The following is a 16,287-nucleotide window of genomic DNA, read 5'->3' on the forward strand; positions in this document are numbered from 1 at the left end:
TCTTTGATCAAGTGTTTTCCTGCTGGGAGAGTGGAATACCCTAACTCCTACTGGAGTACAACCTTAGTATTAAAGGGTGTGTAGGAGAAGTACGGAGTGGATTGCTTTGCTTTCTTCAGGGTGGCAATCTTACTTATATTTGTATTAGATATTTATAATTCAGCTTGGAAAAAAGGAGACTAAAGGGTGATATGATAGAGGTATATAAAATCATGAGTGGTGTGGAGAAAGTGAATAAGGAAAAGTTATTTACTTGTGCCCGTAATACAAGAACTAGGGCCCACCAAATGAAATTAATGGGCTGCAGGTTTAAAACAAATAAAAGGAAGTTCTTCACACAGCACACAGTCAACTTGTGGAACTCCTTGCCTGAGGAGGTTGTGAAGGCTAGGACTATAACAAGGTTTAAAAGAGAACTAGATAAATTCATGGAGGTTAAGTCCATTAATGGCTATTAGCCATGATGGGTAAGGAATGGTGTCCCTAGCCTCTGTTTGTCAGAGGGTGGAGATGGATGGCAGGAGAGACACCACTTGATCGTTACCTGTTAGGTTCACTCCCTCTGGGGTACCTGGCATTGGTCACTGAGGGCAGACAGGATACTGGGCTGGATGGACCTTTGGTCTGACCCAGTATGGCCATTCTTCTGTTTTTATGTTAAGATTAACTAGAGAAGACAGAACTTCAGAAATTAGTTTATAAATTATTGTATAAATAATGTAGAGGCAGAATTTGGCTCTCGGTCTCCTGAAAGCTCAAGCTAATTCATGTACAAACCAAAAATTAAGCTGAGACACTTTCTGCATCATCTCATAGTATTACAAATAAGACTAGTAGCTGAGTTCACTGCAAGCTGTTCTTGTGCATCCAAAGGCAGAATTTGGCCCTAACAATGTTACATTGTATGGTCAGCATTTGGAGAGGCTTGACATTTTGTGATGGTGCAGTTTCAAGGGCCCTCTTCATGACAAAGCTAACAGATGCATAAAAGTGAGCATGTGACCTTAGAGGAGCTCATTATACCAGATTTCACATTCCTTTGAACACCTTATCGCAGCTTTAATTCTATGGCAGTCATACGCCATTAGCCCTTTTACTATTGTGAATGCTACAATGTGAAGTGTTATTTTATTTCTAAAGAAGTTAACAGTGAGATAAAGTCAATATATTACCATGTGAAATATGAGTTTTCAATCAAATGTCACTTAAAGTGTCAACGCATTTGCGAAAAAAGCAGACCAATATTTTTAGTATCCCATACAAATATGTTTGCCATTCTTACCAAGGAAGGCACCAGCTCTGTGTTCCCATGCAACAAAATCCTGTCAGCACAGTTAATCCCTGTGGATGTCAGAAGAATAAGCCCCAGAAGAGCAAACAACTGCACTGTCAAAACCATGTCATCAACATGCAAGCCTATTTCTAGTATTATTACACACTCCATTGCCTCCAATCACAACCCAGGAAAACTAGAATCCATGTTCAGAGTCATCTGATCTTGAGGAATTGACACAGCATGGCTAATAATCCCACAGAATTCAGAAACTACATTGGATTTTAAAAAGGCAGCCTTATTTTTGTACCTTGGATTTGAAGCAGATTAAATAATAGAAAAGGGTAGGCTATCAGCTCATGATTTGTATACTACAGCTGTCCAGTTTGAGCTGACAGACATTCTTTGCAGGGCTAGTTGACTGAATAAGAAAGGCAGAGAAAAACTCAGAGTAATAGGTGGACTGTAAAAAAAAAAAAAAAGTGTGATAGAGGGGGGGAAATGAATGCAACAACAACCAAAGCTGATGGAGTTACTCACTAGAACAAATAGTTAAAGCTCCTTTGTAAACGACAAAATGAAGGTATAAAGGAAACTGGATTAGTTCATAGTCCTGACACACACTTCAAGTTGTAATATAGTGTAAATTACTGTTCTAAGTAAACTTGGACTAAGCTTTCTGCAAGCAGGACAACAATAGAACCACCATGAAAGGTGAGCTATAATTTACTTTTTAGACCTATAGTGAAGTGCTCTGTAAAGAAATATTTCCTTTGCCAACCAGTTTCTATTTTTAACTTTACAGTGGAAGTTACTGTTTAAGTTGTTTTTCTTGTTTCTGAAGCTAACAGTTGTAAAACGGCACAATGCTACAGAATATTTTTTTCTTGAACACAGAATCAGGCACTGTAGCAAAATTTTCAAATACAATTTCATTTAGAGTGTTAATTAATAAGTGGTTTGCAAGGTAAATTGTTGTCACAAAAATCCAAACCTTTCACTTACAGATTTAATGTGTTCAATACGGAAATCTCATTCTGTTGTTCTTTTAAGATAGTGTTCCTGTTACTAATTAATGTTTGAGCTCTACACGTCAATATGCACTGTATCCTTTATTTTCCAAGACTTTTAAATAATAATTGATGAGAAGCTTTTCTACTTTGAAATAACAGATACTATTAATGATTCGATGCATCACAAAGACAATGTTAAAAAGGATTTATCCACCTATTGCTCTGATTCTCCGGAGCCAACATAATTCATATGGGATCAGCAGCCAAGACTCCCTAATATATCTTTATTATTCCATTGTATGCATATTAACATAACTTTAGGCAGCATGATGTTTTTAAAGGAATAGCGTTAACCACATATGACAGGTACAAGGTATTATTATTTCAGTCAAAGCCAACTGGATCACTGTCAGGAGCCATGGGAGTAGATAATTTTAAATATTAAATATCATTGAGTACTCCTGTCACCTCATTTATCATTTTAACAACTGTACTTCACAAATGTTTGCTTAGTGGATAGATGTTCAAATCTTTGGAAAATACAGCTGGCATTCAGATAAAGGAATTTCAATTAATAAGCATAAACATGGGTGGATATTTTAAAGAACAGACTAAAAAAATCTGGCTCACTGGAAACTTTTGTTGAATCCTCTGTAGTGAAGTCTTTGAAGATTATTGTTTTCTCTAAAGGAACACAAGCTTAATTCTTTAAGGTGCAACATTCAATCAAAAAAGTAACTAAACAGGGACTGTGCTTGCAATTTTAACATACAGTGATTCAGAATCACTGGCTCGGAACCACTATCACTATAGAAAGATAAACATTACAATTTAATATCCTTGGGAACTCTATGAGAGTGTTTCATTCCTATGGGTATGTAGCAGCTAGAAATTCATCATATTTTTATGGCAAGGGGGTGATGGCTAAGCTTGCTAAAAGTTATTTGCATTTAAGATAAAGCCATGAAAAGTAGCTCAGTTTGAAACTAGAGAAAAATTATCTTTAGTCTACATTATATGAGGTTTCCAAAATTTTATCTAGGGCTGATTTATACTATTCTGATGTACCAAACTGTGAAACAAATGTACATTATTGTCCATTACCAAAAAGTACATCTTTTGTCTATGCTACCAATGTTTGTATTACCAAAACACACCGATTATAAATTAGTTTCACCACATTATCACTTCTTTTACTTCTTGTACAGGTGAACTGCTTTTGGTTTCAAGTATCATTGTACTAATGCATATGGTATGTGGATGCCCCGAAAAGTGCCTATGTCATCAAACGTCAAAGACAGTGGACTGCAGGAATCAAGGACTTGTTGAAATTCCCTCCCACATACCTCCTGAAACTCTAATATTACAGTTGCAGAATAACCATATTTGGAAAATCAATCAAAATGCATTCAATGAGACCCCTTTGCTCAAAATTTTAGACTTGTCTAATAATTCTGTTTCAAATTTGTCATCGGGTGCTTTCCAAGGATTACGATATCTACAGGTTCTAAACCTAACCAAGAACTTGATTCATTACCTAGAAAACAAGACTTTCAATTCCCTCCCTCAATTAAAAGAACTGGATTTGTCATCCAACAGTATATTACATTTGCCTGAAACTCTAGGAAATAATACAGAGAATATAACTTTATTGTCTGTTAAGTATAACAAGGTTCAAAGACTGGACAGAATTCTGCTGGAATCCCTCCCAAACCTGAAAGTTGTTCTTTTCAAGAATAATCCATGGCAATGCACTTGTCATGTCATTGGCCTTAAACTGTGGCTAGAGAGCTTTTTATACAGAGGTAAGTAATTTTCTCTATTAGATAAAATGTAAAGAAAATGGTCTAACATATACTTGATCTATCCGAGCTACCATGGCCTTGATACCAGAAAGCACTTAAGTACATACTTAACTTTCTCTCTGCTCTGGACTAGAGTTTGGCAAATACCTGAGTTTTCAGACTGCTGGAAGTTCAAGAACATAAACTCAATTTGGGTTAAATTGAATCCAGAATTTAAATAAATATTGGCAAAGGAAACATGTAGTTTGACGCAAAGCATTTTGTTTCCAGACTTTTAAAATAGGCTCAATTAAAAAAAAAAAAAGAGGAAGTAGAGGTAATGGTTGTGGTGTGGTATATATCTTATAACTTTTAGCCCAGTACTTAGGATATTCACCTGGGATATGGGAATCCCCACTTTGGAGCAGGGATTTGAACCCCCAGAGATTAGTGCCTACCAGGCTATTGACTACTCTGGGGGAGGTCTCTCTCAGTATCTCCTGGTGAAGCTGCTTGTATAAATAATTATTCATTCTAGTAAGGACTTGAACTTGGGTCTGCCCCCTTCCAGCGGAGTGCCCTAACCACTGGATTAAAATGATAATACAGAAATACACAATGCCACGGTAAAGGAAAAATTAAGTTTGTATGTAGTTTAAAAGCAGCACAAAGTTGTTTGGCCATATCTCTACCTGCATTTAATCTCTTCCATTTATAAATCCCTTAGTTATTCTACATAAAAAGAGAATAAGACTTAACTCTGTTTTTTGTAAGTCAGAAGTTGTCTCGCTCTGCTTTTGAATGGCATTGCAATGCTTTGTTCTGAGCAGCTTTAGAATCCAAGATGATTAGATAAAAGGGAAAAAAAAACATTTATAATCCTAAAATGTTTGGTTTTTTTAAGTATATCTCTTTTATATGCAGTGTAGGAAGTGAAAGGTATTAAAATTAAAGGAAGACCTGGCTCTGATTGCTGTGGGAGCTAGTCAGACTTTGAGAAGTCAAAAGAACAAGCCAATCCTATTTCCTCTAAAATAAACATTGATGCATGAATGTGATACAAATACTTCCTTGGTTTCCTATCTGTACGTAGATCAACATATTGGCATGGTACAAGGCAACAGCTCATGTGAAGATGCGCTATGTCTTCTGTTTGCCCTCTGTAACACAATTGCTATTCAGTGTCCATTGATAGCCTTCACTCATAGTTATATGGGCAGGAATTTTGAAGATGAGATTCGGTTTGTGCACAGAAGGAAGGCTGAAGAGATGAGATTGAAAGGAAATCTGACATGTCATAACCCATGACAGATTGTCCTTTGTTGTGCCTAAATAGAGTTGCTTTAATCATTCAACAAACAGAAGAGTTTCTGTGGAACTAACCAACTAATTTTCACTCCTTATTTCTCCTTCTAATTAATTACTTTTAAATGACTTTGTGCAAGAATAACTTTAAACCTTGCAAAAATAACCTTGAAAACCTCACACTTTGGTTACTAGAACTGTTTAAAGTTCATATGCACACTTCCTTGTTAAAATGAAATGTATATAATTGGACAATTTATATGTCCAGTTAGTGAATTGGTAACAAACAATCAAGTCTCCAAATGTTTCACCGGGAAATTCTCACTACCATCCAGTCACACACTGAGTACACCACAGGTAATCACTAAACTACACCCCCCCCCCCTCAAAATTTTATTTTTATTTCAGGAATTACCACCATGAGAAGAGACATATTTCTTTTTACAGTAGCTCTCTTTTTATGCTGTGGCCAAATCATAGGGCCAGTTCCTTAGCATACCCAGCGCAGACGGAAAGCAGCATTTATTGTGTACCTGAAGGAAATGGTTAGCATAAGGGGAATCTCCAGCACAAGTTAAGCCATTGCAGCTGGGCACAACTTAGAGTGGACTTGAGGCTGCTCTAAACTGTGCTGGAGGCACAGCTCTCAGGCGTTCTAGGAGTGGGGAGCCGAAATGATAGTGTAATAGCACCTCCAGAGCCATCTGTTCTAGAAGCAGCATTGGCACAGACAAGGATCTGGTCCATTGGATCTGTGTTAAAGCATCTAAAGTACATTTAATTAAGTTCCATCAGTACAAGATGCCTAATACTTGGCTAGGTAACAGGTGGGATTAGTTATAGAAAATAATAAATAAAATTAAACAAGCTTTTAAGCCAGTGATATGTGCAATTTATCAAAATATTCAACAGGCTAAGTTGATAGAGTGGGTCTGTAATTTAACTGATAAAAATTAGTCTCCTGAGGGCTTTCTCTCCCAGGGTTAAAGTCATACGACTTTCTGGACTGTTAAACTATTAAGTTATTTCTTTCAGCCTCCAGGCTTTTGTTACATTTTGCTGGACCTATTCCCTAGAACAAATTTTAGCAGGGGTTCTGAATTCCGTATGCAACAGAAGGTAATGATCCAAGATAAGCATATCAGATTATCTTAATTACTATGCCAGCAGCACAGCTTCTTTAGTTTATCTCAGAAACACAGCCATTGTTTGGCAATTCAGTGATTTTTTTTCTTGTCTCACCTTTGCTTTACAAAAATTTGCCAAAATTTTAAAAAACCAAGTGAAATGCAACACACAAACGCATTTTAACGACCAGTGTTGGAAGAAGTCTAGATATTCTGTACTCTAATATTTCTCCAGTATTATTCTTCTGTGACTTATACTAACCAAAATAAGTTATGTTCCTGTAACAGGGTAGCTGGTCCCTTAAATGAAACTGGGCTCAGCTCTTGCATTCCAGTCAAGTTCACCCTAGCTTGATGTAATGAGTTGGGCGTGGCTGGCCCCAGGGAGTTATAAATGAGAGTTCAGAACACTGATAGCATTTAGAAAGGAAGAAAGAGTCCTGAGAATAATACAGACTCCAAGGAGAGACTGCTAAATTGGAATTAATTTGCAAACTGGATACAATTAATTTAGGCTTGAATAAAGACTGGGAGTGGATGTGTTATTACACAAAGTAAAACTACTTCCCCATGTTTATTTCCTCCCCCCTCGCCCACTGTTCCTCACATGTTCTTGTCAACTGCTGGAAATGGCCCACCTTGATTATCACTGCAAAAGGTTCCCCCTCCCCTCCTGCTGGTAATAGCTCATCTTACCTGATCACTCTTGTTACAGTGTGTATGTATTGTTTCATGTTCTCTGCATATATAAATCTCCCCACTGTATTTTCCACTGCATGCATCCGATGAAGTGAGCTGTAGCTCACGAAAGCTTATGCTCAAATAAATTTGTTAGTCTCCAAGGTGCCACAAGTATTCCTTTTCTTTTTGCGGATACAGACTAACATGGCCGCTACTCTGAAACCTGAGAATAAAGAGCACTCAGAGGAGGGGATGCCCCTGAAGGTGGAGCAGTGAGAGTTCCCTCATTGAGCAGTGAAGCCAGATCAATGCAGGTGAAAACAGAAGGTACAAAGGTAGTCAGGAGGTCACCTACAAGCTTCCCCAGGCCCAACAGCCATGACTGGAGAGAGCTGAAGGCTGAGAGAAGCAGAGGGAAATGCCTGCTGGCTCTCTGAGGTTGATAGCTAATGCTGAAAGGCCAGAGAGACCTGAAGAGTATAGGTACTTGGAGGGGGTGGAGGCAGTAAATGACTACAAACACAAGGGGAAGGGAAACAGAATAAGTTTGAGAACCACTGATCTAAGAGCATTGGGATGCCCAGGGCCTCAGGGGAAAGACCTGTCTGTTGGGCTCAAGAAGTGAAACACACCCATTTTGCTTGGTAGGATTGTCTTGTGGAGTTCTTTCTGCTACTGGAGAGGACTGCCTACTCTGCATACTGCCAACAGACACTCCTGTGCTAGCGGAGGCATCCACCCAAAAACCAAGCTGTCAAGTGAAGCGTCCACGGATTGGGGTGCCAGAGTCTGCAGCTATGTTCTGTGAGCAGTCCCGGAAACGTCGGGAGTGGGAGAGGGTGGAGAAGAAGAGGAAATCAGAACTGGCAAGGCCAGAACGGAGCAATCGGGATGACCATCACCCTTTCCCACTAGAGTTTGTGACAGACACATGACAAGAGTGGTAGGGGAGGGAAGATGTAGTTGCTTCAGTGACCACATAGAACTTTGGCTAGCGAAAGGAACAGTTGAGGCATCTGAGATCCAAGATTGGTCTCATCCCCCTTCTTGTGTACCAGAAAACAGTTTGAATACTTGAAAGGCTGTGGGGACTGGCTCCATTGCACCTCTCTGCAGGGGGAGTCCACCTCTAGGGTAAGAATACTGTCGTGAGAGTGATGCCTGGCATGGGATCAGCACAGGGGATGTGGAAGAGGCAGCGTCACAAACTCAATGGTATAGCCATGTCGAATGACACCCAGGACCCATTTTGTCTGTTGTTATTACTCTCCATGCTGTCAGAAAGAGTTTGAGATGGCCCCCAAAAGGGGTGGCTGGTAAAACCATTGGGGTGCAAAGTGGTTGATGGCTCTCTAGTTGCACTCAGAAATATCGCTTAGCAAAGATTGGGCATGTTGTGCAGATGACTTCATCATCAAAACAGGTGGATGAGATCTGTGGGCCTTCGGGCATTTCTGTGGAGGCTCATAGATGGTAGAACTGGGGCCATGAGCTCCAATATGGCCTACCTGGTTGATCCTGCTGTTGAAGCAATGGTGCCCAAGGAGTCAAGTACCAGTGGCTCCTGGGCTGAGCTAAGGTAGGGTATTGCCATGGTGCCACTGGGACCTTCTGATAGGTATGTCTTCAGAACAGGCAGCAGACCATGCGTAGCATCTGGATCCTCAAGCTCAGAGGAACCAGAGTCCTGTGCAAATGGTGGTGCCAACAAAATGGGGTGTGTTGGAGGAATTCAGCCAGAAGGTGGCAGATTCGAGACAGTGGATGGGGCTCTCTTAGTCGGCAAGAGTTCTGGAACTCATGGAAACCTCACCCTTTCCAGGGGAGGACAGCTGATGAGGTCCAGGAGGATTTTTGAGTCTCCCTGAGTCAACAGCTCCTGGTTTATGGACAGAACTGGGGCCAGTAAAGGGATCCATCTCTGGACCAATGATGCCGACGCAGGAGTGGTATGTGGGTCTGGAACTGGAACTGGAGGGTCTGTTGAGCAACTTTTTGTTGCTCTTGTGGGACTTGGAATTTGGTGCTGCTCCATGGCCGGAACTTGTGGACAGCACAGCATCTTTCTTAGACTGGAGAAAGACTTACTGTCATGCTTATGTGCATGCTCCCATGACTCACGACTAGGCCTTGACGCAGGGTCCATAGCACTGGTACCAGTGGAGCCGGACTGAGGATCCATGGTAGGAGACACTCTCTTGGACTGTTCAGGCCAATGTACGGAGGGAAGGGGGGGGGGGGGTTCCCTGACCAGGATCTGACTGCAGCCCCATGGTAACTTGCATGAGGTGCTTTTTAGGACAAAAGACTCTGCCTTCCCATGAACAAGCAGGGAAGGAGAGGCAGATACCGCATCTGGACACGGTGAGGGCTTCCCCCAAATAGTACAGGCAGTGTTGGTACTCATCGCTGAGGGAAAACAAGCATGGACAGAAAGGGCAGACTTTGAATCATGGACTTTTTGGCATAATCCAGTACCGGGGGGAATTGTTCGGCAGAGAACCGCAGAAGCACAGTCCCAAGTCCTTAATCGTACCAAACTTTTAGAAACAAGAAAATTGCTCCAGAAACAGCAAAAATCTTGACTATATACAGTACCAAGACCTGGGTGCTGTAGGGGGTAGAGGGAGTTGGAGATTGTTTGCCAGGTAACCGCCGAAGTGAGATCTCCAGCCCTTAAACCAACAAAACTTCTAAAAACAATAAAACCACTACAAAAACCTGAAGAATCCTGACTAAATATGAAAATAAAAAAAGTTTTTCTTAAAAGTTTTGGAAAATGCATTACTAAGGACAAGAAGACAGCAGAAGCTCTAACACAGACCATGTGGCGGTGAGAAGGAACTGCAGATGTCTACCCCACCTTTTATCACCTTCGGCGAAACCATAAGGCAGTGCAAGGGTGCATGCATGGACCGATGGACATAACTACTTTGAAAAGCTCTGGTTCCAGGCATTTGCGCATAACCCTCAGTGGAACACTGATTGGGACCATCACTTGACGAAGAATAAAAGATTTCTTGAACTGAATGCAACTCAAGCAATTGATTCTTGTTTCATATACTTAAATAATTAAAGAGAATGCTTAAGTGATGGTAGAATTGTAGTTTTCCATTCCAACACCCTTTTCAGTCACTCATAACCATGGAAGGATCAGAGCTGCCAAATTTGGAACTTCAGCCATATCCACACTGAAAATGTCCATGTTTGGAAGTCTTTGGATCCAGGCTTTTGGTTTGACCTGTTACAGATCAAGGCTTCAGCTGCTAGGCTCTGATTCATCTTGGAACATCACCAATATTTGTCGGGAAGGTGGTCTTAGAAATTTGGTATGGGCCAATCTTAACTCACCAGCTTCTAAAACAAATTCTTTTTAAGATTAAAATTTCCATGCCTGGCCACAGAGGGAGAGGAATTTTGAAGTGACTTGATTCAGTTACTTTTGAATAATGCAAACTTGAAAATATACAATGGTTGTAGCCCTACCCAGTAGCTATAGGGCCATGATATGTGGGATGGTAAGGGAGCTGACTTCTGATACATATGTGCTCTAATGCACTAAGGACTGATCCTGCCCCGCTGCTTGAGCAAGGGTGAAAAGGCTCCCTACTCCATTCCCCCCACACCAAGTTCACCCATTCAGCGGAGAGCAGGTACCAGCCCTAAAGGCTGCATGGGGCACGAGTCACTTTCAGGTTTACACTAGTGTAGATGGTGGATTCTCTGTAACTTGAAGTCTTTAAGTCATGATTTGAGGACTTCAGTAACTCAGCCAGAAGTTATGGGTCTATTACCGGAGTGGGTGGGTGAGGTTCTATGGCCTGCAATGTGCAGGTCAGACTAGATGATCATAATAGTCCCTTCTGGTCTTAAAATCTATGAGTCTAATAAAATACATAGGATATACTGTATGGACAACTTTGAAATTAGAAAATTCAACTGCTTTACTTTTCTAACTTTTGTATGGAGAATACTGTTTTTGGCATGTAATGTGAATGGTATCATGCTTTTATAAACTATGTAGAAAAAATCAGGGCATTTAGGATATTTTATTTTAACAATTTGCAGCATGGCAAATGTTAGCACATAGTGTCAGAATTATCACTACTTCAAGGACCATTGCTGTGAATGCTAATAGGAAATGTTTACAAAAGACATATTGTTTCCATCTATGTTTATTAAAAAAAGTAGTGGTAAGAATGTGCTTGGTAATAATAGCTCTTTGGTTTCACTTATGGCTTTATACCTGCCTATTTTTATACTACTGGGTGTGTGTGTCTGGTGGTGATGCGGGGATGGAGGGGTTGTTTTGTTTTTACTATAAACATTGATAAAGTACAGGTAAATGTACTCCTAATGAATTATTGGTTACAAGTAATTGCTTATTTGAGTATATAAAAGTGTTATAATCCTAGTGTTTAACTAATTGGAAACATACACAAAATAATATATGGTTGTAAATTGTTTAAAAGTAGAAAAATGAAGCAGTTTATAAATTCCATTGGGCTTCGTTTTGTTTTTACATACAGAAAATTCAGAACGCCAAAGAGCTCAAGACTTTAATATGTTCTTTTCAGGAGGAATAAGTGATGGCATTATATGCTCAACACCAGAAAATCGGAAGGGAAAGGACCTCCTCAAAATTCCTTATGAGATGTACGGGGCATGCCCTCCCACAGTCGCTAATATTCATCTGGCTAATATTCATCACCACAACTTTGAGCACAGAAGTTCTCTGAAGCACACTCAGCACAATGAAAATGGAGAAAGTAGCCGTTCAGACTGTGAACCTAAACCAAAGCCAAGGCCAGTTAGTTTGCGTCATGCAATTGCCACTGTAGTAATAACTGGAGTTGTCTGTGGAATTGTGTGTCTAATGATGTTGGCAGCTGCTGTGTATGGTTGTGCCTATGCTGCAATTACTGCTAAATACCACAGAGAACACTTGGCCCCAGTAACAGAGCAGGGGAGTCCCGAGGAAAAAGAGCCATTTGGTAGTTCCTTGGCTTAAGTTACTTTTGGTCTTTGGTTTCACCCAAGTAAGACTCCTCGTTTCAATCAGAAGCTTAGTGTCAGGTATGACTGATTTACTTCTTACTCCTGTATTTTGCTTTTTCACATTAAAAAAGTTTCTGTAAAATAAGCATTCATTCCTGGGAAGCAATTTATGTTGAGAGGTGAAATAAATATATTATTTATGTTTTGTGCATGCATACATTCTGAAGTATTACATGAGGATGTGAGTTTGAGATTAATTAAATCTTCATGTAAACACTTTCAAATATTCTGTTCTACATTAACTAGTCCACTGTGTAACATTAGTATAATTCATGGCAATTACAAACAGACAGTCACTAGCCATCACAATGGAATGGAAAATGCAAAGCAATTTTAAGTGGCTTGGTAAAGCTTGCCTAATATGTACCTAAGGAATACATGGCAGAACAGTTACCTCTAAATACAGGTCATACTATCTAATAGTAGAACTGTCCAAATTATTCACTGCAAGTAACTGACCCAACAATTTTTTAAAAATAAATAATTTGCAAACACATTTTCTACTATTCGACCGGCTCTACTAGATAAACCATTTTAATATTGCACCCATGATGTAGTTTATGACATGGAAAATCCATAATTAGCTATAGCAGTTCAGTTCTAGGCCTTGTCCAAAGATAGAAACATCTTTCTCTTACTTGGGGAACAGTAAAGAGGAGCTGGCAAGATGGAAGTGAAGGAGAAATGGTTAACATGACTGCATCATGGCATTCTGATAAAAGGATTTGAGAAATGGCATGGACAGAAGCAAAAATAAAATATAGACATAGAAGCTACACTTTCTTCCTCAACAAAGGACTAATACACAACCACCACAGACACTTCTGATGGTCTTAATTCATAAAACTTCCATTTGGCAACTCTCATAACAGGAATAAAATAATGGATTTGGTACTGAAACCAATACAATTATGTGTTTGTATACTGTTATTCTCTCTCTTATGTCTGGCTAGATTCCCCGTAGGATGTATCCTAGCAGAGGAATCCATAAGCAGAAAGTTTGCTATAAGAGGAAGTTGCAGTCACAAAATCCTCAACACCAGAGAACCAGAAGGGAAAGAATATTCTTAAACTGCAGAAACATTTTTCAAATAAAATATTTGGCTAGGGAGTTCACTGCACCATTTAAATCTAGTATTAGATTATTATAATATATATGTCTAAATTTTCTAGCCTGGATTTTAGTTTCAGAATTAGCATTTTGTAACAAAAAAAAAAAGGAATTTTATTTTAACTAGTGTAGTGATGCAAGGGTATTGGATGGAATTTTACCATCTGTGCACTAAATGAAGATCCTCAGTGCCAAACCAAAGGCAAAGGCCCTTTACTGGTGGGAATTACAAGGGAGCTGGGAGACACATACACACAAGCTAAATTTAGGGTCCAGGGCACCCATGCAATTAGACTGCAGATGCAAATGTGAAAAATGCTAAAGCTCCAATTGACTTCAGTGGAGCCAGGATTTCACTGACACTGCTCCCAGTAACCTGGGACTCAGCTATGGCCCTTTAAGTACAAATACCCTCTGCTCACCCCTTAAAAAAAAACAACCCAACCTACCAAAACCTTTTAGACCGTCTTCCTAAAGAAGCAAAAAAAGATACAAAAATGATTTTTAAATATTTTTTAGGTCACCTTTAAGCTGCTTTTGCCATTTTCATGTGCACTTAAGGCCTTAAGTCCATGTGAAATTCTGCCATAAAGCAAGATACTTCTTACTTCCATTAGTGCATTCCTTTGTATGACTGGAGTAGGCCAATCCATACTAAATGTGTCATATACATTCTAACATGCTGTATGTTAAAAAAAATGCAGAAACATCACATTATGCTTTGATAAAATTGTATACATTTATAAATTCAGCCCACGGTTGCCACAAACAGCCATTTAAGATGATAATGTTTACCAACAGTTTAAATGTCAACAGAGGAAAATATAGAGCCAATCATTTAAATTAACAAATGCAAACTTACAATTTTGCAATATGAAAAATGTAATGTTTATCTGTAAAAATAAAATTCAGATGAAAGACACAATTTGCTGAGTATTCTGTGAGAACCACAAATTATCTTTCACAACCACTGCAGTTCAGAAGGGATGATTTTCAAACGCCTTACAGATTATTTTTAGCTGCTCATTGTATACTGCTGAATCCAGGGATTCCCTACAGAAATGGCCTTAATTTGTAAAACTATGGACATCTGCTGCTGCTGAAATAATGAGTTATTTGCACAGATTTATTTTGTCAGTAAAGGTAATTGACAAACAGTTTCAACAATGCAATGTAGAGTATTTCTATAAACACAGTGTTTCCCCCGCAAACTCTGGAAGAGCCCCTTTATTCCTGAAAACATCAGGATAGCTTGTTCACTGCTTGCCATTTGGAAAGACAGCTGAAAGAAATGGATTGTACTATTCTTATCTTTCAAACAGGGGTCACCTTGTCACTGCTTTCAGAATCGATACCTGGAAAATGGAGACGAAGAATGTGGTCCTACTCGCAAATTTGTTCCCCATTTAGAATAGGAGACAAAACCACACAGATTTCACTTTGTTCTCTACAGAAAAAGCCCATTAATGGTTATACATGGAGAGAAACACAAGTACTGAGTTTTCCATACTGAGTGCTGTATGCAAGTCTTTCCATCCAAAACTTGCAGAAGGATAATAAAAATGTAACTTCATTACCCCCAAGTGATCCCACTTCCAATCAGAGAGAGAACGCCCCTCCTTGTTTTTCAAAGTAGGCAGCTCAATTACATTATACATAGTGTATCTTTCATTTGCAACATTAACAAAATAAGACACCATTGTTTGCATAATAGTGACCTCCTATTTGCTGCTGGCCAGGTGACAAAAGTACAGAGGCTCCCTTTAGTTCAGCATTGAAAAAGTATGCTTATTTGAACCTCTTTAGTCTGCAAAACAGGTCTGGAAAGGTCATATTAATAACATTCACACAAGATTCTTGGTATTTCCTGGTTTTGTGTTACCTGAAATATGACTGCATGCGCCCCTGGTAAGGCAGCCAGCAACATCAATCACCTGGATGTAGCATTGACCTAGGGTTGCCAACTGTCCAGGATTGACCTGGAGCCTCCAGGAATTGAAGATTAATCTTCAATTAAAGATTATGTCATGTGATGAAATCTCCAGGAATACATCCAACCAAAATTGGCAACCCTCCATTGACCCATCATGGGGGAAGGGACAGATGATTCAGTGACAGCAAAGTACATGACTACAGCATGTTATGAACAGAGGTTGAGCCTGTGGTCAGCTCTGCGTGATTAGAGAGCGATTGATAGATTTAGGGCCAAAGTTTTCCATGGACTTCTTGCCTTTGTGGATATTGCAAGCTGAGGTTCTTCCACAGGATTGCCATTCTTGCTTCAAGGAGGGAATGAGAATCTGCAAATCCTGTGCGTTTTTGGAAGCAAAAGGTTTTCCATGGAAGGGGATAAACTAGCTAACCCACAGTATTTAATTTATAATGAATGTATTTATTATCCTCATAATTGTAGAGAAACAAACAATACATTGCTTAAAATTCAAACCAATGCAGCATTATCTTAATTTCATAAAATCAATCCAGATTCTTTGCCATGTAATCTAATCAAGGAATTATTTGGTTGGCAGCAATGTCCTTTGGCAAAAACCTCTACAATCTGCTACTAGAGCACACTGCTAGACCCACACACCTGCTAAACTTTCCCACGTTAGCTACACTTTTCAAAAAGAACAGCCTAACACAACTGGCCAAGAGTGAGGAGCAGAATCCTCTTTGAAGTTCACTATACATATCAGCATACAGATCTACTCTACCTGTGCAGCACTTGGATTCTAGGTGATGAGTGCTATAGAATAAAATAGACAGATTAGGCAGCCGTGGCACTTATGCTCAGAAATTATGATTACATTAACAGAGAAATATCCCCCTCAAGAAATGTGCTATCAGATAAAATCATCATTTCTAAATGGTGAAGCCAACTGAGAGTGTGTGCATGTGAATGCCTTGAACACTGAACGTACATTCTGTTTTTTAC

The 16,287-nt window shown here is 39.4% G+C and overlaps 2 protein-coding genes across 6 annotated transcripts in view; one reads left to right on the forward strand and one right to left on the reverse strand.

The window, feature by feature from the left end:
• The window catches only part of CACNA2D3 (calcium voltage-gated channel auxiliary subunit alpha2delta 3), a 724,110-nt gene that overhangs the window by 105,598 nt on the left and 602,225 nt on the right, over nucleotides 1-16,287 (reverse strand). The window lies entirely within an intron of this gene.
• LRTM1 (leucine rich repeat transmembrane protein 1) lies at nucleotides 1,981-12,194 on the forward strand. The gene is made up of 3 exons (XM_073354720.1): nucleotides 1,981-1,987; nucleotides 3,495-4,091; nucleotides 11,761-12,194. The coding sequence occupies exons 1-3, from the start codon at nucleotides 1,981-1,983 to the stop codon at nucleotides 12,192-12,194; spliced, it is 1,038 nt and encodes a 345-aa protein (XP_073210821.1).

This window comes from Lepidochelys kempii, chromosome 7, assembly GCF_965140285.1.
Source record: "Lepidochelys kempii isolate rLepKem1 chromosome 7, rLepKem1.hap1, whole genome shotgun sequence".
NCBI lineage: Eukaryota > Metazoa > Chordata > Testudines > Cheloniidae > Lepidochelys > Lepidochelys kempii.